A 25492-nucleotide genomic window follows, 5' to 3' on the forward strand; every position below is an offset into this window, starting at 1 on the left:
AGGCTGTTTGGGCCAATCTGGGCAGTTGGCGCGATTCCTGGGGCCTATAAAAGCGGCAGTGTGGCGTAACTGGGGGAACTTGCATCACGCTGCCGAACACCCACCCTCCCTCCCTAATTTTAGGTGCTGCTGCTTTGGCCTTGCTTTGGATTGGGTCACCTGCTTTGGAGCAGGGGCTGGGTAGGAATTATTCCATTTGGCAGATTGGATGTAGCCACTTGGTTTTCGCCTACCCCCTTAGCAATCGCCACCACTTTGTAAGATTTGGCAGTTAGGCATTGGCTTATTGAAGTGTGTGAGAGAGGAGGTGTGGCCATCACCTGCCCCTCCATTAATAAGGGTATTCTGGTAAAGGAATCTGGGGGTCCTGGATCTCGTCCGAAGTCCGCTTGAGGGGCTAGGGCCATGCCAGGACCACAGGAACCCCGGGGTGAGCTTCGTTGGTCTTCATCGATGTTGCTCCCTCGTTTGGTTTTAACCCTTTCAGACTTCCATACAGAGAGGCAGGAGTCAGTTATAGTCTGTTGCCAATGCCTAAGCCAACACCGTTCACTTTGCTGTAATCAATAAAGTTGTGGCCTAAATTTTGCCCAATAACTTAAACTAAAATTACATGTCAGTGTGAAGTTATTTTCAGGGGAAGGGCTTGGGGGCCTCGGGATGCAAACATTATTAGTTAATTAGCTAAGTTCCTGCCCCAGTTTCAGCTACCTACCATTGGTCATGGTTGAAGCTTCAGAGGAGAAACAAAACTCCTGTTTAAAGTTTAATGTTTATTAGCTTTTTATTACTCAAGAAACTTTTAAATAAATAAAAAATGCGTGGCCTCAAATATTATATAGGAACCTGATGAAGTAAATCTTATGAGGAAAATTAATCACCGGTCTGGCTTCTGGGAAGAAAGGCAAAGAAACTGAAAGGAACCAAATGATTAAGCTAAAAATAGCAGACAAGAAAGCAGGATTGAGAAGAATCATAGCAGCTTGTGACTAAACGCCAAATTAAATATCGTTCTATGAGAGAAAGCAAAAAAGAAGTCCCATTGTTGGCTGAAGTAATACTATTATAAATGTGATGCTATGACCCAGTTCAGTTTGAACAATATTTGCTACATTTTCCCCAAAGGTAATTCCACACACCTTTGTCTCATACATACTTGGGAGATGAAAAAGCTTGCTATAGGTAATTGGAGACTGGGCAGATTCCAATAAAACACAAATCCCAAAAGACTGGTAAAAAATGTCCACTTCTGCTCTCCTTTGACTTTAATAAGCCGTACTTTACCTCTTACAGAGGTACAATGCATCAAAAGGATAAATGTGCTTAGTAGAAAGGCAAACTTTCTGCATGGGTTTAGTTATTTTGAGTGTTCCTCACATAAAAAATCCAAATCCAGCTATAAACGCTCTGTAACAAATGCTTCAGCAAAAGGTGTTTTTGGTTTGTTTCTTGGTTGTTTGGTTTGCTTGCTTTCCAACCTGCCTGACTTCACATACCTACATACCCTAGAGGGCAGGCTCTGAGTCTGAGAGTGGTCCTGGGCAAAATGCCCCCTGGTGAACCTCATAGGATAAGAAGAAACCTTCAAGGGGCAGCTGGGAGGTGCCACTTCAGTTGGCCACGTCCATGCCAAAAGTTGCATGCCAAAAGTTAGTGTCACTCCAGGGCATTGTGGGAAATTTAAATGGATACTCGCAGACCCAGCTGCCGAATGTGGAAAGTTCTAGAGAAGTGTCAACACTGTTGGGGTGTTGGAGCTCAGTCTCCCATATTTTATAGGGAGATTATATGACTGGCCTGCCTTACAGGGATGCTGTGAGGAACACATACTGTATCTAGCATTGGTAAGTTATGTATCATTGTAAAATCCTATCGCCAATGTCTGCTATATTGTTTGCTTATTATGTTTTGTCTCATATTCATAATATTCATATACCTTCTTTTGAAATGTTCACTGCCTTCTTTCTCTGCTACTCTGTATATTAAAAAATGTGAGAACATACCGTTCTGTCCTGGTTTATTATCTCATTTGTTCACAAAGGTATTGTTCCTGTGCCAATAAGTCCAGAATGTTGACCTTGAAATGTACATCCATCAACTGTTCTTTTGGTTGCACAGTCAGATTGTAATTTCGGCTTCCATCTGATGTCATGCATTTTCCTTAAGGAGAGAGACATATATCCAGTTGCAGGAACAGTGTGAAGCTCGCAGTGTAAAACCCCTTCTAGAATTGTAGCAAGTTGTTGTGCCATTCCAATGATGAATGTTATCTGTTTGCATTTGGAAAATAGATGGTAATCATGGCAAGTATCAGGCTCTATAAACAAAAGCGCTGGATCATTTGTCTCTTGCTGTTGCTCGGGCAGCTTTGTAAATTGGTATTTTGGCAATTCTGTAATTTTCTGCCATTTAGAAATTGTGACAATTTTCTTCTTTAGTGCAAAGTAATATATGCTCATCGGATGCAGCTCATATTTCAGCAGACATTGCAATATTGTATGAGGTTGCAGGGGGCTGGGCTAGATGACCCTTAAGGTCTCTTCCAACTCTACAATTCTATGACCTAGCATTCTCAAGGTATGGTATGTCAGCCCACTGCAGGAGACAAGCAAGAAATGCACTAGGTACCAGGGCTGTATTATAGGTGTAGCTCTGTTGCCCTGGGACATTCTGTTTCCAATTTCCAAGGGAATACTGATGGGTTACTAAGGGTAGCCAACCACCTCTGAAAGTCTCAACTGTTCCTCACCATCATCACACACATATTTTTTTTTCAGGGATTGAAAAGGGCAGATGGGGGGGGGTATCAGTTATTACAGCACTTCCAAGTACTCAGAACACAGCTGCATTGGCAGCAGATCCAAAAGGTTACATGTTACGCATAGTAACACATTGCAAAGACTTCTAAGTCAAGCTTTCCAAAGTCAAGTATCAGTACTAGAAGATTAGTACCCGACTACGGAAGTCAGCTTTAAAATGATAGCCCCGTAATTGGGGCCTTCAGATGTTTGGCCATATATTTTTGTTCTCCTATTTCTGTTTGTTTGTTTGTTTGTTTTGTTTTGTTTGTCGACTGGCTGGCTGGCTGTTTTGGTAGCGTTTAATGGCTGGGGAATGTGCTGGTGTTGCATTCATCGACTAACCCTACATAAAGTAGGAGAAGTTCATTATGATAACTATATTGTATTCACCAACTGACATGCAGAAACATGTTGCCAGGTATGCGTGGGTTCAAATGTGTGTCATGCTTATGGGCTGCAGAACTAACATAGTGTACAGGCTGTGACCATTTTGGGTGCATGCAATTGACTTGCAACCGCAGACGTGTGGGTCGTTTTGAATCTGGAAGAGAGCAGAATGAGGATGGAATGGGATCTGCAAATCAGGGGTTGCCTGTATTTTGTGAAATCTGGAGCCAATCCATGTTGTCTAGATGGCTGCTCTCCTTCCAGTCTCCGAAGTGAGACCGTAAGGGTGCACTTAAAGAAGTCAGTTTTGCACAGCCATGAAGTGTCTTTCAAGGTCCTTACCTGTGCCACTGTTTTGTTGCCCTTTCTGGTTCTGGGCCTCAGGTGCAGATGAAGGGAAGATTGGGGCAGTTAGAGCTTTTGCCCTCATCAGACCCTTCCTGTTTTTGTCGGTTAAAATGTGGACAAAAATCTGTCTGTCCAGGAGCTTCCTCTGCAAATTTCTTGTGCATCTGTTTCTGCAAATAAATAAATAAAAACCTGGCACACTTCTGGTGCTTTATAAATAATAAATATTCACCCTGAATTATTTTCTTCCAGAATTCTCTCAGAGAGAGAGAGAGAGAGAGAGAGGGAGGGGGGAGGGAGGGGATGCATTCACATCTTACAATGCCTGTGGGAGAGGAAAACGATCACTGCTTCACTTTCTTTTTTGCTTAAGCTTCCCAATCTTTCCCCTGTTCTGTGGCCTCTGTGATCTAAAAAAGTAACATGTTAAAGGGAAGAGCCAGCTCAAATCTGAGTTAAGACTCTTCGGAGACATATCTGTCTCACAACGAAATCAACACATGAATATTTACCATCTGCTGCCTCAAGCTAAGACATTCTGTGACAACTGTATACAGAAAGAGCTAATTTGTCATACATGTTGCTTTGCAGTATTAAAATCGGAATACAATTTTTGTTTCATTTTATACAAAAAATGCTGCATGCACATCTTAGTTGTATTTGGGTTGTATCTAAGCCCTATTCAGAGTAGATCCACTGAAATGAATAAACCCAAGTTAGTCATGCTCATTAACTTTAGTAGGGCTACTCTGAGCAGGACTAGCACAGAATACCACCCATTGAGGTTTAATGCATCAATCTAACAAGCTTGTGCTTTGCACATTCTAGATATGAAAAGTGCAAATCAATCAATGAAAATTCACTCCAAGTTTGCATGCAAAAATCATGCCGAACCACTTTTCTAAGCGAAGAAGATGAGGCTTGCCATCACTTCTTGCACACCTTGGGGTTTATTGGGTATTTATTAGGTAAAGGTAAAGGGACCCCTGACCATTAGGTCCAGTCGTGACTGACTCTGGGGTTGCGGCGCTCATCTCGCTTTATTGGCTGCGGGAGCCGGCGTTTGTCCGCAGACAGCTTCCGGGTCATGTGGCCAGCATGACTAAGCCGCTTCTGGCAAACCAGAGCAGCGCACGGAAATGCCGTTTACCTTCCCGCCGGAGCAGTACCTATTTATCTACTTGCACTTTGACGTGCTTTCAAACTGCTAGGTTGGCAGAAGCAGGGACCGAGCAACGGGAGCTCACCCCGTCGCGGGGATTCGAACCGCCGACCTTCTGGTCAGCAAGCCCTAGGCTCTATGGTTTAACCCACAGCGCCACCCATGTCCCTGGGTATTTATTAGGTGTTCCTTAATTAGACAATCAGCCATGATGACCAAGCTTCCCTGAAAATCAGGGGTTTTTTTTTGCCATGACTGATCTTCCCCTGTAAATGAACAACCACAGAGGAGTTTGGCTGTAATGCTTTATTACATGGATGAAGTTTTAGTCCCAACAACCCTGCCTAGATTAGAGTGTGCCTTAGGCTGTACCTCAGAATGCTCACCCATGTTCAGGGGTTTATTGAGAGATAGGTCCATGTCGAGAGGGTTCCAAGCAGATGGGAGTCCTTTCCAAATCACAATGCTAGACAATTGTTCCGCAAGGCATGAACCTGTTGCCCACTTTCCACCACTGCAACCAAATAGGCTGGGAGCACTGATAAACAATTGAGCTTTAGTTTCAGCCTTTCACAATTTTTACAGATCCAGGTGCACTCTGAACATTTTTAACTACTGCTTCTGTCAGTCCCAGCCAGCAGTGCCAATGGTCAGGGATGTTGTTGGCTGTTGTCCAAAACATCTGGAGAACACCAGGTTGGGAAGGCTGCTTAAAGGTAAAGGTAAAGGTACCCCTGACCATTAGGTCCAGTTGTGACCGACTCTGGGGTTGCAGTGCTCATCTTGCTTTATTGGCCGAGGGAGCTGGCGTACAGCTTCTGGGTCATGTGGCCAACATGACTAAGCCACTTCTGGTGAACCAGAGCAGTGCACAGAAATGCTGTTTACCTTCCTGCCGGAGTGGTACCTATTTATCTACTTGTACTTTGGCGTGCTTTCGAACTGCTAGTTGAGCAGGAGCAGGGACCGAGCAATGGAAGCTCACCCCGTCGCAGGGATTCGAACCACCGACTTTCTGATTGGCAAGCCCTAGGCTCAGTGGTTTAGACCACAGCACCACCCGCGTCCTGGAAAGCTGCTTAGGTATGTCTTAATGTGGACATCCAATGAATTTAACCCCTTGTGGGCATCCAGCAAAGCTGAATGATGGAAGATTCAGGACCAATAAAAGCGTTTCACTCAGTGCATATGGAACTTCTACTGAAGGCAGTGATGGCAACCAACCTAGATGGCTTTAAAAGAGGAAAAGACACATTCATGGAGGAAAGAGTCATGGTCATGATGGCTATGTTCTGCCTCCACAGTTGGAGGCAGCAATGTTTCTGAATACCAGTTGCTGGAAACCAGAAGACGGGGAATGCTGTTGTGCTCAAATTTTGCTTGCTGGTTTCCCACAGGCATCTGGTTGGCCACTGTGAGAACAGGATAATAGATTAGATGGATCATTGGCCTGATTCAGCAGGCTTTTCTTATGTTCTTATTTAAGTCTATTGAATCATTTTACATGATTTAAATATTTATAATTCATATTATATACAAATATTTTATGGTTTCTGTTTCATCTTGCTGTCTTCCATGGGCTTCAGCAGCCTAGAGGAAAGCCAGTCTGTTATCATCCTTGCCAGGCACCACAGAAGAACAGTGTTTATGGAATGATCTGCCCCAGTTGCTTTGTTTCCTCTATCTCTGCAGCATTTACTTATAGCTTCAAAAGGCCTAGAGAAAGTAAACCCTGTAATATTTCCAGTGTTTGTCAGGGTTGGCATTGCTGCTGACATACTGCAGAGTCCTAAGCGGAGAGAGCAGTGAACTCCCCCAGTGAATTTCTGCCCCTTAAATTATTACAAAGCAGACGATAAATACTGTTTTGGATTACTTCACCGTGAGAACCTGCGTGAAATGAATGTGCACTGCTTCACCTCTGCCTATGGTGGGTTGATGGAATGTTTCTCAGCATTGAAAAGATAGGGGAACTCTTTGAGGAGAAAAATTGCTTTGGCCCTCCCTCATGTGGAGATCATGCAATGAGCCATACTTCTGTGGGGGTTTTTCTTTTTGTTTGGTTTTTTTTTTAAGAAGGAGCTATTGATGAGCTTGCAGACAAAAGGAAATGGAGACCATTGGCTTGCAGGTTATTTTCCCATCCATTCAACATGAGCCCTCTTCAAATGACAATTACACATAGTGCAATAGACTTAAGTGTTCACTACAGTATGTAAAACACAAGTGTGTTTACTCAGAAGTAAGTCCCACTTGGTACAAGGGTTCTTATTTTCCTATTAACACCAAACCCAAGATCCACCAAGATGAATGGACTTGGAATAGGTGTATTCCTAGTATCAAGGTTTGAAAACAGTGAGCTTATGTTAATGGTAGATTTATCAAAGCCTGACAAACTTTCTGATGATTGTTTGCCATTTGTTTTCTCCTGTTTTCACTGGAGTTGTAGTATGTCAAATCATTACATGGACCGTCTCAGAATATTAATTCTTCACAACTAGGGGGAAAGGCAGTTGATAATGGAGCAAAAGTAGAATGTAAACCTTGTTTAAAGTACTGCAGTTAATACTTTAATATGATGTTTTCCAGCTTTATTTGTTAGCTTGTATAGGTCTATTAGAATTGTGTGTGTGTTTGTGTCTGCATGGTTGGATGGAGGTGATGAATTTATACTTTGCATTTTAAAAATATATACTTTGCTTGAGTATCTCCTTGGTTAATAGGATTACTGAATGTGCTTTCTTCATGACCTATTCTCAAATGATTTTTCATTTTCCTTAATCATTGTGGAAAGAAAGAAATTGCTGAGAAAATAAGATAGTGAGATAATTTTGATCAGACTGTACATAACTGTCAGGGAACTGCCATCAGTGCCGGAGGGAGAGAGCAAAATCCAGAGGGATTCCAGAGAGCGTCCTGGGATTGGGAGAGGCAGCCCATCTTCTGGGGAAGAGAATCAGCGTAGCACCAGTGGAGAAGGGGGGCAGATGGGGGAAGCAGCAAGGCGGTCCCATGACTCCTTGCCGGGGACCAGCGGGGAGAGTAGAGGTCCTCCACTGCCTACGCCCTCCTTGCGCAGAAGGCTTTCGCGCAGAGAGAGTAGGAGGAGACTAGGCGTCAAAGAGCTTCTTTGCTGGAAGAAGTTTAAGAAACGCCCACTGACGGATTCTGCCAGTGATTGAGACAGCCACGGGTGAGTGGCTGTCCGGACAGAAAAGGTTCACTCAGGCAACCCAGCCAGGTGTTTGCACCGGCTTACGCACGAGCAACCCCTAGAACCACTACAATAACCTATCTCAATCCAACCACATCAAATCCCCCAATATTTACCTTTGCCTCCCCCTTCCTTTTCACTCTACTGAGTGCTGCATTTCCATGCCTAAGCTTCCTCCTCCTCGTCCTTCATGAAACCTATCAAATAGTGGTTTGATTCTCACATAATTGCAAGCTATGGTTTTGCTATTTCCCACATCTGGGCTTGTACGCTCCCTCTCTTTGCATATTCTAGTTCCTTCCCTTACTTCGTACTTTGCAGAAACCATAGTTTCACTGGTTCAAATGTAATGGCAGAGCATAGACTTCCTCAACCAAGGAAGTGAGGGAGCAAATCAAGAGTGCATGATGTGGGAAGGAAGAGGAAAACATGTATGTCTAATATTCTGGTGGTACCACCAGTCAAACCATACTTGCCATTACATATGAACTTAGCTAGCATTCTTAGGGGCCTTTTACCATTTTCACAAAAGCATTTTTTGTGCCATCAGGTTTAACCCACTCAGTAGGAGTTTCTGTGCCTGCAAATTTAATACGCTTCTGCCCAAAGGGAAAAAAATTATATTCATTTTTAGATTTCCCTTAAGAATGAATGTGAAACACAGAGCTTTGATTTACGCAGAGTGAATTGAAACTCAAATCACAGAAGTGAACCGAGGACAGACTGAGAAAACTATGGGACTGTTTTAACAACACAGTTATGGTTACAAGGTTAATCATTGGGTACATGCAGGGTCCTAGTAGAAAAATGCCTCACCACCTCCCCATCTTGAAAATACAGATCAGTTGTACTATTGAGAATCAGCTGTACTATCGAGCCAGGTAACTGGTGTGCTCTGGTCCATGGGGTCACGAAGAGTCAGACACGACTAAACGACTAAACAACAACATTGAGCCAGGTGCCTGGCAGCAGTATGTTGCATATGAGAGAGAGGCTGGCTTCTGTATGCCGTGACTCATCCTCTGGATCCTTTTGCAACTGTGCCAGTGTGCCATAAGCCCCTATTACATTGTGACCACAGGCTGATCACCTCACAATGTATAGAGTGTAGTAAAACAAAGTATAGTATTGGAAGAAGCAAAGCTAATTTGTGGCAGAGGAAACAGCATCCCCAAGTCCTTAGGACATAATATTACCACTCCTATTTATTTTACTAATTACACCCTCACCTTATCAAACTGAGAATTAGTCTACAGACAATGCACAGCTATTCGACAATTTCAAAATCCATATGCATCTCAAGACTGGAGAGCTTTCAAACTGCTGATAATTACATTTCTTTTCTTTTCTGCTAACATTATGTGCACTGGTTGTTGGATAAATAACCCAATTTTGGATGGTTTCACAGCTGGGAAAATCAATCTTAACAATAAATATTTCACTAGAAAGGCTAGGGCTGGCAAAAATTGTATTTAGTTTCATAACCACACAACACAGCAGGGTTCCCTCAGTTAGTCATCTTGCACAAGAGTAGCAGCTCCAGGTGACAGGAAAGATTTGATGGTACTCAGGACTGTAAGTGTCAATATTTGCCCTCATCCCCTTCACCTTAAAGGAATAAGCTTAACAATTTAAGGCAGAGTTTGCTAGATATTCACCTTCTGGTTCAATCCTATCATGTTCTTTCTATTATTTACCAGTTTTCACACAGCCAAAAGATAATACTTAATAAAGGGAAGAGGAAAGAGCTATATTGATTGTAACAGTTAGATTAGACTCCATTTCATAGGTGGACCACATCACACGTGCTTTCCCTCTAACATACCAGCATCAAATGGCATTAAAATATTACAACAATACAAAACACAATGTGGGGACACTGAAATGTAAAGAGCCCTGAAATGTCATTCCCAGCAAACTAAATTCAGCCACTTTCCCCACAAATTCAACACTGAACTATTTGTTATACCATTCATACAAAAAACCCCAATGCTTAGTCTAGGAGGTATGAATTAGGTCAGTTTTCTTAAATGAAAACCAAACAATAATAATAATAAAAACCCACACAACTCCATTCCTAAACAATTCTTAGTTATAGGAACAAATTCTACTTCACATCTGACATTAACAGCTCCACATAGTCTGTTTGATTCAGTCGTAATACATTCCAGTCTGATTTGTTTCACAGTCTTTTGCCCCTTAGCCCCAATTACATTTGTTCTATTCTCAAAGGGGGGAAAAGCATTAAAGCCTGCCTCTCCCCCCCCCTAAAATAAGGCCTGGAAACCCTGTGGATGTGATAATTTGTGCCTTCTTCATGTTGCCTTTGTGTAGTTAAAAGGAAAAAATAATATCTCATACTCTGGGAACCCTCCTGAGACTATCCGTTCTGCAAAAGCGGAACATCAAGGAAGCTGCCTATTATCTCTGGTTTCTATGAGGCTGGAGGAAAACTCATAATGATTCTAGCTATATCTATTATCTATCTCTCTATCATCTATCTGTCTCTATCTATCTATCATCTATCTATCTATCTATCTATCTATCTATCTATCATCTATCTATCATCTATCTATCTATCTATCTATCTATCTTTCTATCTTATCTATCTATCTATCTATCTATCATCTATCTATCTATATCTATCTATCTATCTATCATCTATCTATCTATCATCTATCTATCTATCTATCTATCTATCTATCATCTATCTATCTAATCTATCTATCATCTATCTATCTATCTATCTATCTATCATCTATCTATCTCTATCTATCATCTATCATCTATCATCTATCATCTATCATCTATCATCTATCATCTATCATCTATCATCTATCATCTATCTATATCTATATCTATATCTATATCTATATCTATATCTATATCTATATCTATATCTATCTATCTATCTATCTATCTGCCATCTGTCTATCATTTTCAAGTGCCCATTTAGATTATTAAAATGGCTTGTAAGCTATTTTACCATTTTCATCACTATTTTACAATACCCTTCCCTGAGACAGCTCTGTGGCAGATACCCCAAATGTGACAGTCACTCTCCGCACCCCTGCACAAGATTCCCATCTCCCCTTCTACATGATGTGTTTTAGCTAGGCAAATGACTGATTTTAGCTAGGCAAATGACTGATGGTAATCCAGATCTTCCCTGCCCAACTCCATTACATTATCCTAATTGCTCAATACAGAGGAATTAGTAACCAATAGGATACCATTTGCTTCCTTCTCCATTTGCTTCCATTCACTTAAACTTTCCCTAAATTGCCAGTAGCCAAGAATGGGCATTGTACTCCTATAGGTAAAGGTAAAGGGACCTCTGACCATTTGGTCCAGTCGTGACCAACTCTGGGGTTGCGGCGCTCATCTTGCTTTATTGGCCGAGGGAGCCGGCGTACAGCTTCCGGGTCATGTGGCCAGCATGACTAAGCCGCTTCTGGTGAACCAGAGCAGCGCACGGAAACGCCGTTTACCTTCCCGCCGGAGCGGTACCTATTTATCTACTTGCACTTTGACGTGCTTTCAAACTGCTAGGTTGGCAGGAGCAGGGACCGAGCAATGGGAGCTCACCCCGTTGCGGGGATTCGAACCGCCTACCTTCTGATCGGCAAGTCCTAGGTTCTGTGGTTTAGCCCACAGCACCACCTGTGTCCCTACTGTACTCCTACAAAGGCATAATTATTGAGTACTGGAGTTTTGTTAACCCTCTTATCTTGCATGCATTGCTTCTGAAAACAAAGGCCAAAATGGCATTTGTTTTTGAAGCTTTTGGCACATTTCATCTCTCAAAACAAATGCATTTTTAATCACAGATTCAAATCGATGGCAAGTTCAGTTGGGAGGCTGATTGAGAGAGGTGTTTTATCTTTAGACAAGGCATAACTATAAAACTGTAAGGAGCTGCCGTCCCGATGGAAATTGCAGCTGCTGATTCTTTTTCTGTGTAGAAATTGACCTTCATTGATGCTAAATGAAAGAAGACATTATACCAAAGAAGTGTTATGCCACAGAAAAGATTCACCCACTTTTCTGACCCCTTTGGAAGTGTTCACGTGAAACAATCTCATGAGAATAGGCTCGCATGATGAAGTTTATAATTCTTAGCACTGTGCATTTCCCACAGATCTTTTCAGAGGTGGGGCAAACCCCTAACTAGAGGGGTTTTCAGTAATCGCTCTGACTTAAATTGTGGTTTTGAAAACTGACAGCTTGTGCTCAAGGGACAATCTATTCACCAGTGCTCCCCCTAGGTTTTATCTTATAATTCCTATATGCCTTCATGCAAATCAGCTGTTGATGTGGTCTATGCATTTTGCTACTTCCACTAACTGCCTTCCTTGCACTACATTGGGCTGCTGCATCTTTGCAAGACTTTTTTGAAATCATCATGAGAGAATTTGGTATCTGGGCTCCCCCGTTGTTGTTTTTGTTTCAAAGAGGTGATGTATTGGTGTGATTAAAGGCAAAAAGCAGCTCTTTAGTAATTGTGCACAAACGCTTGCAGGCTTCAAATTAGAGCATGCTTAAAAAAAACAACTATTATAATTTCAGCTAAAATTGCATCTTCATCTGTAGTGCACTGAAGTAATTATATTTTCTTTTTTTCATTTTGTATGGGAAGGTATGTACAGTGGGACGAGTGGAGGCCTGTGGCAAGTTTATAGAAATCAAATGTGTAAATTATTATATTTGAACTTGAATTTAATGGGGATTTTTCTTTAAGTGCTTTGCGAGCAATAACAGTAGCTATTCCATTTAAATTATCTCACATGCTCTATGTGTAAACACAACTCCCATTTACTTGGATAGCCAGAGAGCACCCTGTAAGCAATGCCTTTAAATCAAGTGAGAAATTGCATTTATTTTTCATATTTTGGTTCCCACTTTTGGCAATGGAACCCCTTAATTAGAGATGGGAATCCTCACCAGTTATCCCAGGACTCTTGGAATTACCTTTTATAGACACACCAGAGCCAACCTGAATAACCTGAGGACAAGGCATCACAAACCAGGCACAACAAAAGGATCTGCCCTTAAGACTGGCCTAGAAGCTGCTGTTGGTGCAGAATGGAGTGGCTAGGTTGCTAAGTGAAGTTACTTGCCATGATCCTGAGACACCGCTTTTAAAAGAACTGTGCTGGCTGCCAGTTTGCTGTCCACAGTCAGGTGTACGGTGTTGGTACTGACCTATAAATATTAAACCAGTTTATCTGAGGAAATGCCTTCTCCAGTAGTGGATACTAGGGTGGAGTGGGATGTAGATGCCCACCTGACTTACCAGCAGCTGGAAGTGGAAAAGTGGCAAGGAGCTCTGCTGTGCAAATGCAACGGTGGAGCCAATAAGGTGCTAGCTCGCCCCACCAAGAGTTGCCATCCCAGCCCACCATTGACTACTGGCCCTCTTCCATATTGACCTGCTCTTTCACTAAGATCTTCTAATGAGGCCCTTGGAGGGTTGCCATGTGTCTGGAATTTCCCAGACAACCACAGAATACTGCAGTCGGAAACAGTATCTGGGCAGAAATCGGGGAAAATGTCCAGATGTATGGCAACCCATGTTGGCAGTCTTATTTTTGCCGATTTTCCTTAAAAATAGCTCCAAAACAACCTGCTGAGGACCATCCTGATGAGATCCAGCTGACAGCAAGCAGGGGCAGGGCCTTTCTGTTTTGGTGGAGTCCAGTGTATTGAACAACCTCCCCTCTGAAAGAAAGCAGGCACCAATGGTGCTTTGCTATCAGAACCTGCTAAAAAAAATATTTATTCTCCCAGGCCTTCACTGGTCATTACTACCAGCTTACAGAGATTTGCATTGGCTTATAGCTGATGCTGTATTGCTTGTTTTATTCTATTTTGTGTGTGTTGTTGTTTTTTTAAAAAGTAAGTGAACTACTTTGACATTTTTTAAAAAGAAAGATGGTAAGGAAATCTTTAAAATAAATAAATAATGTCAGCATCGCACATTACCTAAAGCCAATTACATGTGCATCTTGATATATATCAGCCATTTATGAATATTTACATAATGTTTACCAGAGTAACATTATGTAAATATTCACAAATGATTGAAATGTGCCATGGGGAGGGGGGGGAGAGGTGAATTAAGCAATGCTGGTATTGCTATGGAGGTGAATCTTTATTGCAATAAAACAGGAAGAAACTAGAATGTACCTAGGGGTTGTTGCAGATAAAAAAGATGGAGAAAATGTAAGTCTCTAATAAGTCGTATGAGAGCAGATACAGAAAAATGCCTCTGAATACCAGTTGTTGGAAATCACAAGAGATCCTTAACGATGATGCACTGTGAGCTTAAGATCCCATCATTAGCTGTTGCTTCCCTGCAGCAAAAGGACTGGATTTCTAGATGCACAACTCTCTAAGCAGCCTCTTTGTATCATTCTGCTACCTCTCATCTGCTACCTGGTTCTACATTTTCTTTTTCCTTTGGCAGTTGCATTTTCAGGCCTTGGCTTCACCACCTTCTACTTGGCTGGGAAGTTGCATTGCTTTACCGAGAAAGGCCGTGGGAAAAGCTGGCGGCTCTGTGCAGCGATTCTACCTCTGTATTGCGCCATGATGATCGCTCTGTCACGCATGTGCGATTACAAGCATCATTGGCAAGGTGAGCCATGGGAATCCCCCCCTTATGTCAGTTGTCCATGCTCTTTGTCTGCTATAGTGATTCTTATCCATGTACAGTAAGGGGAAAGACAAATCACTGCTCTGATTCAGTATCCACACATAGGATTTTTTAAAAAAACACAACAACAATAAATCTTTTAAATGAAATACAGGGCAGAGGTAATTAGTTAAGGCTTTTTGACCCAGTTCAGTTTTGTAATTGTAGGCTTGTAAGTGACATCTGTTCCAATTTCAGAGTTGCTCTTCCATGAATAATCCAGCAGAGGCTCTGGCTTGTGGAACATTTTTGCCAATTTCCTCTTCCCCATCCCACTTCTCTTGTGACTCTGGGGGGTCTCCCAACCCTCTGGAACAGATTTTCCAAGGGAAGAAGGAATGTAGGTTAGAGGGGAGATTGGTATTGATGGCCTCTTCCACCAGTGGGTATCCCATAAGCAGCAATTTACTCACAAGATTCCTGACTACAAATTGGAAGCTAGATCTCTGGCTACAGGTCAGCAGTTAGTTTAGCCAGTGTAAAACAGAACAGAGTTGGCGAGGCTCCAACCTGTCCCCCATTCCACCTTACAAATTTTCTGACCCCAGGGTATTCCTTTGGAAATATATATTTTTTTTTACATAATAAAGTAGAAAGAAATGATGGTCCACTCTAACTGTTAGTTTACTGAGCCTACATGTGTCCATTTTTGTGTTATGTTTTACGATAGATAGGTACTGATTTGAGGTACAGGCATGCATGTATTTGATTTACATCATCAAGTGTTATATCCAGGCATCAGGTGCTTAACTGTATTTTCAGGATTCTTCGTCTCCTGCAGAAAGCAGAATCACTGTAGTTTAGATCTGTAGTTAACTATATAGATAAATACTGTATTTGTAACATACTATAGATGATATAACATTAACATAGTGAATCCAAAATATAGTGAATGTTTACATTCATATGAACATTAGCATCCCAGATGAATCTTATGCCCAGAATCTTAGAAATAAACAGATGGCTGTTAATAGACTCCTAAATGTGATTTGTCAGCATACACTGGTGTTTTTTCAAGAAGTGAGGGAATGTATAACTATTTTCAGACACACACAAAAACCATTTGCTATAGTCAGCATTTGTGTCTGAATGTCTACGTTCTCCACATTTTGGGTGTTGCCTATTAATGCAATTTTTTGATAACCTATCTTACACTTTGAAGGTCTGGGAGTAGATTATCTTCTGTTTTTGACAAGGGATTGAATAATTTTATCATCTGGTGTTTTGATCCAGCTCTGAGTCATTGAAAATGAATCCTTTAATAGCTTTAAGGTTGCATTTTAAGATAATATAGAAAAAAGGAGAAGAAACCCAGTTTGTTTAAAGGTAGTCAGATAACAGTCCTGCAACTCCCTAATAAATGCACCAAAGGTTTAGAAAAAGACCCATTGAATAAAGTGAAGACCCATTGAATACAGTGGGTCTTGCATCTGGATGAGCACGTAGAGGGTGTGTTGGAAGGCTCTTGGGGATAGTTCAGTGAAAACTATTTCAGAATTCTACTCACACAAGAAGTCTTCTCTTAACCTCATATCATGAACTGAGAGTGTGTTGTCAAATTCATAGATATTATGTTGTAGAATATGCTTTCCCCTGATCTGCTATGCAGGGCATGTGATGTGTTCAGAATGTGTATGTGTGTGTACCTGTGGGTATGCATACGTATATGTGTAAAAGGCAAAACTATTCCGAAGGCTGCTGTAGAGGTAAGTCTCGAAGTATGTGCTTAAGAAATCTGCTGTGCCAAAAGCCAGAATTATTCATGGAATGAAATGTGTGCTGTGAGGCAGATAATTACAGGAGCGTTTTCTGTATGGTGGAAATACACTGTACCCAAGGGGATTACTGCTATGTCCATTATGGCTGTCTATGCTTGTCTTTGAAGTTTAAGGAGGTAGAACTGGGAAAACTCTGCTGGCTTTTTGATGGGAACCAAGGACTGTATTAACAACATGTTTTTCTGCAGGTGGCCTTAGCACTTACCTAAAAGGACCACGTCCAGAATGGGGAGACTTAAATGACTCAGTAAAATGCAGCTACAGGCTTTGTTGCTCAGTCATTGTCTCTTATGATGAGAGGAGACAGGCAATTGTGCTGAATTACTTGTGATAACAGCCTTTATTGCCCAGTGGGGAACAAACAGGGACGATCAGCATAACATATGGGACACAGGTACTGTATGTGAAAGGCAAATAGGACAGCATACACCTAAAAAGTCATATATAAGTTTGACTAAATTAATATGACAACCCCCTTTCCACTCTAATGGGAAAGCATAGCATAACGGTGGAACGATGGCAGATGAACTTGCTCCATTATGAATTCCAAGCAGGTCGGTAATTACTTTTAACAAGGTTTTCCACCCTCCTTTTCTTTTCTTTTCTTTTCTTTTCTTTTTTTTTAAAAAAAGACTGCAATTTATTTTCCCAACAAGGTACACAGAAATAATTATAATGGATAAAAGGCTACTGAGTGTCAAGCATTAAATCTGGGCTAACAGCCTATTCCTTGTGACATCCTTTGTGTTTATTTCCATACTGTAGAGATAAAAAAATAAAGTAAAATAATTCTGAGGCAGTTCCAAAAAGTTCAAAGTCACAGGCCCTTCCATTTGAGGTGGGGGATTGGGGAAATGGCTTTCTAGTTTGCCAGCTGCTAATGGAAGCACCACAAAGAGGAAAGAGAAGAGTAGGGTTGCATTCAGGTTCAGCTTTCAGGCTTTTGTTTTTAAAGTCTTACATAGAACTTAATTGACAAAAATCTCCAAGTGGGTTATATAAAAAATATAAAATATTCATTAACTACTCATAAAATTATATGTTAAAAAAAGCAAATTGACATAAAATCCATGTAAATATTTGCCCACCCCGGGAGAAGATTCTCACTCAAGAGGAATACTCACAGGTTTCCCTTGAAGTAAGTGGAAACACACCTGTGCAAGATGAGGTATTTTCAAGCAAGATGGGGAAAGCATGCTCATCAGGGTGTTCAAATTAAACTCCTGGCTTTCCATGGGTATCTGGTTGGCCACTGTGAGGGAATTGCTGGATTAGATCCAGCAGTTCTTCTTATGTTCTTAGGTTTCTGATTATCCTACACATTAGTGTTAAGTTTATTGCATGAAATAATTGCTCTATATATGTGTCCCCCAAAATGTCTCTTATTTTACTAGTTGCGCAAGTGAATATGTGTGTGTGCAAGTGTAATTGTTCAAGTATCCTGGGGCTCACTGTTTCACATTTCTATATGGTTGTCGTTGACAACCTTAGATGCATACAGCTCTCTTGAATACAAGATGATCTCCAATATTTGCTTGTGTTAAATTTGTTTTATCTTCTTTGGGACACCATTTATTTTCATGGGAAGGAAGAAGATTCTCTTGATAGAGGATGGGAGAGAAGTACTGCATGCTAATTATAATGAGTGCAGAACACAAATGGAGAAAAATAAATAGATCTTGGTTATTTAGTGACAGGGCACTATAAATTCTGTGTAGGAACTTTTAAAAGGCTGAGGGTAAAGACTATAAACATGAAGCCATGTATTTAAATAGATTTCTTTTGCAATTCCTTGTGGAAAGCAGTCATGCAATTAAGAAACAAGAACAAGCATATTGCACTAATATCTTGGTTAAATGTCCTGGTTTTATTGTGTCAAATATAATAAAAGTAGCAATAAGTAGCTGAAGCCCCTCATTTGAGTGCATACATAGGTGCAAAGGAGTTTAATAAAGGTGGAAGAAATGGGTGATAATGCTCAGAGAGAGGGTGTTAGTCATCAATATCAATTAAAACAAATACGTATTGTTCAGCATGGCATGTTTTGTTTTGCACTAATTGCTTGATAGAACAAAGTATTAGTTTCCTCTAGTGGTTTCAAATAATGAACAAGGTTGAAGTTGGATGCCACCTTGTAAATCTATTCAAATTACAGTTGCTTGGAAATTGCTTGGGTTGGTCTTAAAAAGCACAAATTTCATTTATTTAACACCAATGTAATAGCAACAGCATAACCCAGTACAGTCGCACCTTGATTTTCGAACAGCTTAGTTCCCGAACGTTTTGGCTCCCAAACGCTCCAAACCCGGAAGTGACTGTTCCGGTTTGTAAACTATTTTTGGAAACCAAATGTCTGACAGGGCTTCTGTGGCTTCTGATTGGCTGCAAGAGCTTCCTACAGCTAATCAGAAACTGCGCTTTGGTTTCCAAATGTTTTGGAAGTAGAACGGACTTCTGGGATGGCTTCCATTTGGCTTCCAAGGTACGACTGTACTTATGTGATAACTGGTTTTGCTGCATGGAATGACTGTCATAGACCAGCTTTAATATGAAGTGTTTTCAAGCCATTATACTATCCACATGGCAATTGTAGTTGTTACTATTAAAGTGAATATGTGGAATTGTTAGCACCAGGACTAGTCATTAAAGATCATATGTTTAACTACAGTGGTGATTCTCACTTAACCTTTGCAAGCGATTTTCAGGGCGATAGCATTTCCAGATAATAGGCTTCCTAACAACATGAGATAAACCCCAAATTAGTTTTCTGCTACTGCTAATAATCACATTGAAATTGTATATGAACCCTCTATGGGTTTCTCTTCAACCTGTCTGTTGCCATCTGCCATGATTTGGAGTGTGAACTTCAGCAGTGAGGAGTCTGCTGCACTTGTGTAAGCTCCTTACATGTTTAAGGACAGGGAAAGCTATTGCAGTGCTCTCCAGATGCTATGAACTACAACTCCCATAAGCCACAGCAAGCCTGGCAATGACTCAGGCATGTTGGGAGTTGAAGTCCACAACACTGGGTTGGCTACCCCAGCTTTAGAACCCTTATATATTTAAATACATGTATTTGCAAAATAAAGCAAATTAGGGCTCTAATGTATGCAGGAAGCATACATGAGTGTAACAGGCTCTTGTAACAGTGTAATTCATACTGTTACACTGAATGTAACTGTACAGAAGGTTGCCTTTTTTATGTAGAGGACAGCGCTGGAGGGCATTGGGGGCAGGGAGGCAGTTACCCCAGCTTCCTCCTCTTTGCAATATCAATCTTGTAGGGAAATAAACACCTGAAGACAGATTCTCTGTGTACAGTTTCTTCTGCTGACTATCAAAAGTTGACCAACGAAACTAAAGTGTAAGAATTCCACAGCTAAAGTATTCCAGGTCCCTTTTAATACAGAACATGTTGGTTAACCAAAATCAAGCACGTGTGATTCCTACCTTTCTTAATTTTGGTGTGTGTGTTGCTTGTTTCTGTTGACTTACTGAATATAACAAGATGATCAAAATAAAAACCCTAGGTAATAATTAACATTAAAGCCAGAAAAGTCTCATCCAAATGGGGGGGGAAGGAAGCTGACACTTGTGTTTTACTAGAACCCCAAACTTCAACAGGAGCAAGGCATTAATCAAACAATTAATTTTAATGTGCAGACATGTTGCCTCTGAGGAGAGCATAGGATTTTGTTTTGAACCAGGTGAGCTACATTTTTAAAAATCAGTCTCTGGTCATTCCAAGCTGACTTCATTTCAGCAGTCCAGTTTAAGAAGACAAGCTATTGTGTCGTGAAGATTGTTCAGTACCTGCTGGTGTGGTAGCCCAGAGCCACCGAGCCACCCTCCCCACACTAACTGAGCTATCCCCCTATCTGAAGGGGATGGGAAGGCCGTAGTGAGTTCATGCTGTATCTAATTTGGGGGCTCCCTCCCTTTCTGCCTTTCCTGTAGTTCTAACAGTAATACATGACTTTTAAGCAAATATTGTTTTCCTTTCCCTCCCACATTTAGATGCCTTTGTCGGAGGGGTCATCGGCCTCATGTTTGCTTACATTTGCTACAGACAACACTACCCTCCGTTGGGTAACCTGTCTTGTCACAAGCCTTACGTCAGTCTGCTTGCTCAGACCGTGCTGAAGAAAGAAGAGGCGCCCACAGTGGATAATGCAACCAGCCTGCCTCTGGAAGGGATAACAGAAGGTCCGGTATGACTAATACACATGCAGGATGAACTTCTAGCCCTTTCATACATTCCGCCAATCCAAACTGGTCTCTCTGCATAACAAATGTCTCTTAAACAGCTGTGATTCTGCCATACCCCTCCCTTACTTTTCCATATCCTTTTCTTTCCCCTCACACACCTCTGTCCTGTGTTTCCCACACCCTCTGTTCCATGCAAAAGCAATGATTGTTTAGGGGGACAAATACAGAACTAAGATCCGTGAGACGCCGCTCATGATTACTAATCTCTATTTACATGGCACTTCCAGCGTGCAGAGTGCTAGCTTATTCATACTTACCAACAGCCGTCTGAGGCAGGTCATTATTATTCCCATTTTATAGATGGGTGGCAGAGGCTGGAAGAGAATGTGTTGCTCAAGGCCACCCAGTGAACCTGTGGCTGAGCTAGAACACGGATCAGGACCAACTCTTACTCGGATGGACCATATCGACTGCAAAGGGATTAAATATCTTCTGCTAAGAAGTTAAAGGCATTCTGAACCGTGATTGACACCACACCTTCTTTTCCGAAGGCATTCAACATGTATCAAAAAGGTTTATTTCTTTTATGTTTCATAACTCTGTATGCGGTTACAAGAGCATTCTGTGTGTCTCCCAGTTGTCTAACACGTAGCAGTGCAAATATCTTTGTGCTGCCCATCAAGTCTGGCAGCGTTCTTCTGTGCTGACTATAATGAAATGATGGTTTTAAATATACAAAAGAGCAAGAGCTGGAGGAGGCCAAGATTGCAGGCATCAGTCATTCCTGAGCAAGATGTCCACAGCACAGTTATGCAAAGACCTTGGAACTCTTAGCTGGCAATAACGTATATTGATAGGATGACTTGGACACTCTTAATATTAACACATTAGCGGAACTTTTTTTCCTCTTTCCCTTGAGAGCATAATTTACATTCAAGCTGAATAACTCATTGCCAAACAGCAAGTTGTAATCCTTTTTTTAAAGAAACAAAACAAAAAAAACCTAACACCGAAAATATCCTGAATTGTGAAGGTGAAAAAACAACACATTTTTGTGAATACGTGAGCTAGAGTCACATTAGTCTAATGGGTTTTTCTTCCTTTGTTTATTTTCTGGGGATTTTAATAGTTTGCCATTCATGGCAATCTGTTTTTGGGAAGATTGACTCTCCCTGCCCCCACCAACGCTATATTAACTTGTGTTATCTTCTGCATCTGCAATTCTGAATCTAGCACTTTCCCAAGCACCTTGTTTGCATAGCTGTCAATGTTTCCCTTTTTTAAAGGGAAATTCCCTTATTCCAAATAGGATTCCTTGCAAGAAAAGGGAAAAGTTGACAGCTATGCTTGTTTGGGAGGCTGCTGTTATATTACTACAAGTGCATGCATGGGAAGGTGTGTGTGTGGCAGCACTCAGTGGCATATATGTGAACAATCGTAGACCTCATTTCAGAAGTCTGTGGCAAAAAGCGGGGATTCCCAGCCGAGCATGCTGCTTTGGTGAACTCCATAGGGACCCTTCACTCGTGTGCAGCCTTTCGCTTATGCAAGGTTGTTGGCAGTGTTCGAAGTATGAACTAGCCCACTGTATTTTGATAAGTACCTCAGGCTGTACCTCAGATTCGTGAACCTGCTGTGATATTTCACAGGTGTGCACAAGACTGCATCTACTGACAAAATGGTTTATATCCTGTTCATTATTCCATCAGCCCCTCTTCAGATTTCAGATATCTCAGCAAAAACTCACAAAGTCATTGGCCACTGTTTGGTGTGGTGAATAACAAGTGGGCAGGATTACTCAAGGGAGATTTTTCTTTCTTCGGTCCCTCATTGCACACTGCACACCCAGTGTTGGGAGCAATGCTCACAGCCTCAGGACATGAAGACAACCACGTGGTCCAGGTTGCTGCCTTGTGCATCTTTCCCCCAGTTTAGTTAGGGATGCATTGGTGAAGGTCTCTGCCACCCTTATAGGAGCAGAGCAATTATGTAGCATATCCACATTCATTAATCTTTCCCTCCTTTATTTCTTCTTCTTCCATTAATTCTTTGTGCAAGTGTCATACTGCAGTGAAATGATGTCCCTTTTGATGACAGAAAGAAAAACATGCCACTGAAATCTTTATAAAAGCGTACTAGGGAAGAAGATGTTTTATGTAATAATCTGACAATGGGATTTTTTGGTTTGATCAGCTAGCTGGACTAACAGAGACTGCTTTGATCAATGCTACCCATTATGGTGCTTTCAACTGGAAGGGATTGCTACCATAGCTATACTTACACCTAATGTGTGCCTGATGGACTATGCATTGGCCTAGTCTGTAATTTAGCAAGTTCACATCCCCCTATAAAAACTGAGCATTTTCTTTGCCAATTTTTTCCTTTTTGGCGGGGGGTCAAGGGTTACCTGAAGGAAGTAATTGTTGGTTGACAACTATGATTTTTTTTGGGTCAGAGGTGAGAACAGATGAACCCCCTTTTTAAAATAGATCCATTGCACACAGTAAAATAAAAAAAATACCCGGAATGAGGATTGTATACACTGAAAATATACAATAAATTAGAATCACATTCTTTTAAAAGCCCTGTAGAATTTAATAGGAAGAGACATTTGTGTTCCTGTGTGTGTTTTTTATGTAAATATATTGGGATGTAAAATATACTGTGGAGATATGGATCTTACACCTCTGTATGTATGAGAGAAAAGGAAATTATGAATGGGCGGAAAGTCAGAATAGTATCAGGATTCACTTTTCCTGAATATGCAATGACATAACTTTTGCCTACCTTATAGGGTTTGGGAAGTTTTGCAGTATTTCCCCCAATGATCAGATACTTACATATACTCTGAATCACTTGTCTTTACTGTCTTACTAGTGAAATTTTCACAATGGTCCTAGATCTATATTTTTGAGAGAAAAAAATTCTTACAGAATGAATTCTGTTATAGAGGTGCTCTAATTTTTTTATTCAGACATCTGTCTATGCATGAAACAAACAGTTCAAAACCTTAGTATGTTATATGTGCCAACTGTGGTTGGAGGAGGGACTGTGGGAATGTCCTGAAGAACACCCAAAGCCTTTGTCATGGGAACCGGCCTTTAAGCAGGAGGTGTTGCTGAACTTGCCCTGGGTTTAAAAAGCTTTCCTGGAGGTTTAGCTGCTCCTGTGCCTTCAGGTGTCCTGGTGAGACTAGTAGATCAGGCACAAGGTTTCTCTCCAATGGTCTGTTTCCCCTGCTTCATTTCCTTTGAGGCTGGCCCCAATCTGCTATTGTACTACTCATACATGCCCTCCACCAATGTCACTATATTTGGGATAAAAACTGAAAGTTGCTAAACTGGCACATCTCGAATTTCTAAACCAGGTGGAGCTTTGGAGGCTACCAAGTCAAGTAGACTGTATGGGAAACTTCAGGCCCAGGAGGCAAATGCAGCAATCTAAGCCTCTCTGTCTGAGACCCCCTCTAGGCCATACATCCCCAAAGCCACATGCCTGACTAGGCATGTTCCTTGAGTGTTTTGACTTGGCTGAAATATGTCATTGAACTCTGGTAATGCGTCTTGATGGAGGATCGAGAGAAGTGTGTTAGTGTGAAGAAGCTAGCATACTGTATGAAAGTAAAATTCATGCTTGTTGCTCATACCACTTTTGCCACTGATACGTGGCCCCCAGAAAGTTGCCCAGGTTGGTGAATGTGGCCCTCAAGCTCTGGCTTAATCCATATGGTTTTTTTAAAAAAAACTTCTCATGGTGGCCCAGTTTACAGGAACAAACTGAACATGGTGTCCATTTCAAAAGCAAGAAAGCAACCTCTTGTAGCAAGCCATTTGTGCACCACAATTCACTATGCAGGGCATTTGACTTCCACCGTACCATTTCAAGCTCTTTTCTGTGGCTTGCAGTGTCAATGGCAAAATTGGCCTGGTCACTATGTAGAGCAGCTTCACTCTGCTGATTTGAATGTAGCCACTGTTCCAGTATGCATTTGGATCTTGGCTTGATTCGCATAATGATGTTAAGGTATCATCAATCATTCTTAATTTTCCTCATAAATGTTCCCTCTTCCATAACAAAGCTGCCTTCCTAGTTTCCTCTCACAACAAGACTGAATGTTTCTAAGTGATGCATTAAATGCATTTCGTTCTGCCTAATTCTTAAAAATGAATGAAATACATAGGCTCTCCTCCAGAATGCTGTATGAACTTACCATGTCTTGGAAGAAGACATCCCTTCCTCCTCCAGCCATTTCCACCCATTTCCTTAAGATATAATTAGAAGACTTGCCAACCATTAAATGAATCCCGGCTAACCAGATTATAGAATGTGGCATTCAGTGCCACAAAAATATATCTATACTGCTAGATAAATAGTTGGGAGAGAGTTTGCAATGCGGCAAAAGAATGAAGTGTATTTAATGGAGGTAATTACACTGAGGGCCATAAAAGAATCCATGTAAAAGCTTTTGATTTTAATGTAATTAAAATTTACTGAGGATGTAATGATGTAAACCTTATGGAAATATCCAGAAGAGCTGCAGTTACTAGTGCAAGATGGTGAGGAAAAGGCATTTTTGTGGATCACTGTCTTTTTAATTTTGTGCTTTTAATGTGAAGGAAATGTAAATGCTGTAATGCACCAATAAAAATGAACTTGAATGTGGGAACTTTGTACATTGTGATGCTGTAATTTTCATTTTGTTGGCAAGAGACTTGGCTTTCTAAACCCTACTGACTTCTGAATGTTGATAATGTTGTCAAGTAGCTGTCATCAAGCTGGTATTGGGAAGTACCCACGGCTGTCTCACAAAGGAAATGTCGTCTGTAATATTCCTTGAATCCCTAAATGATCTTATTTCTTTCCTTTTTATACAACTCCCACAATCCAATTTTCTGG

The 25492-nt window shown here is 41.2% G+C and overlaps 1 protein-coding gene across 2 annotated transcripts in view; it reads left to right on the plus strand.

Moving 5' to 3' along the window:
• Positions 1–25258, plus strand: part of PLPP4 (phospholipid phosphatase 4) — a 92354-nt gene extending 67096 nt beyond the window's left edge. The window contains exons 6-8 of one of the 2 annotated variants that reach the window (XM_081005326.1): positions 14382–14552; positions 20405–20593; positions 20957–25258. In XM_081005326.1, coding sequence (XP_080861452.1) covers positions 14382–14552; positions 20405–20593; positions 20957–21006 — 410 coding nt within the window. In that variant the 3' untranslated portion in view covers positions 21007–25258. Of the gene's footprint in view, positions 1–14381; positions 14553–20404 lie in introns of both variants that reach the window. The other variant, XM_081005327.1, reaches the window with a different exon arrangement.
• Positions 25259–25492: the final 234 nt, after the last annotated feature.

This window comes from Podarcis pityusensis, assembly GCF_964106645.2.
Source record: "Podarcis pityusensis genome assembly, chromosome: 5".
Classification (NCBI taxonomy): domain Eukaryota; kingdom Metazoa; phylum Chordata; class Lepidosauria; order Squamata; family Lacertidae; genus Podarcis; species Podarcis pityusensis.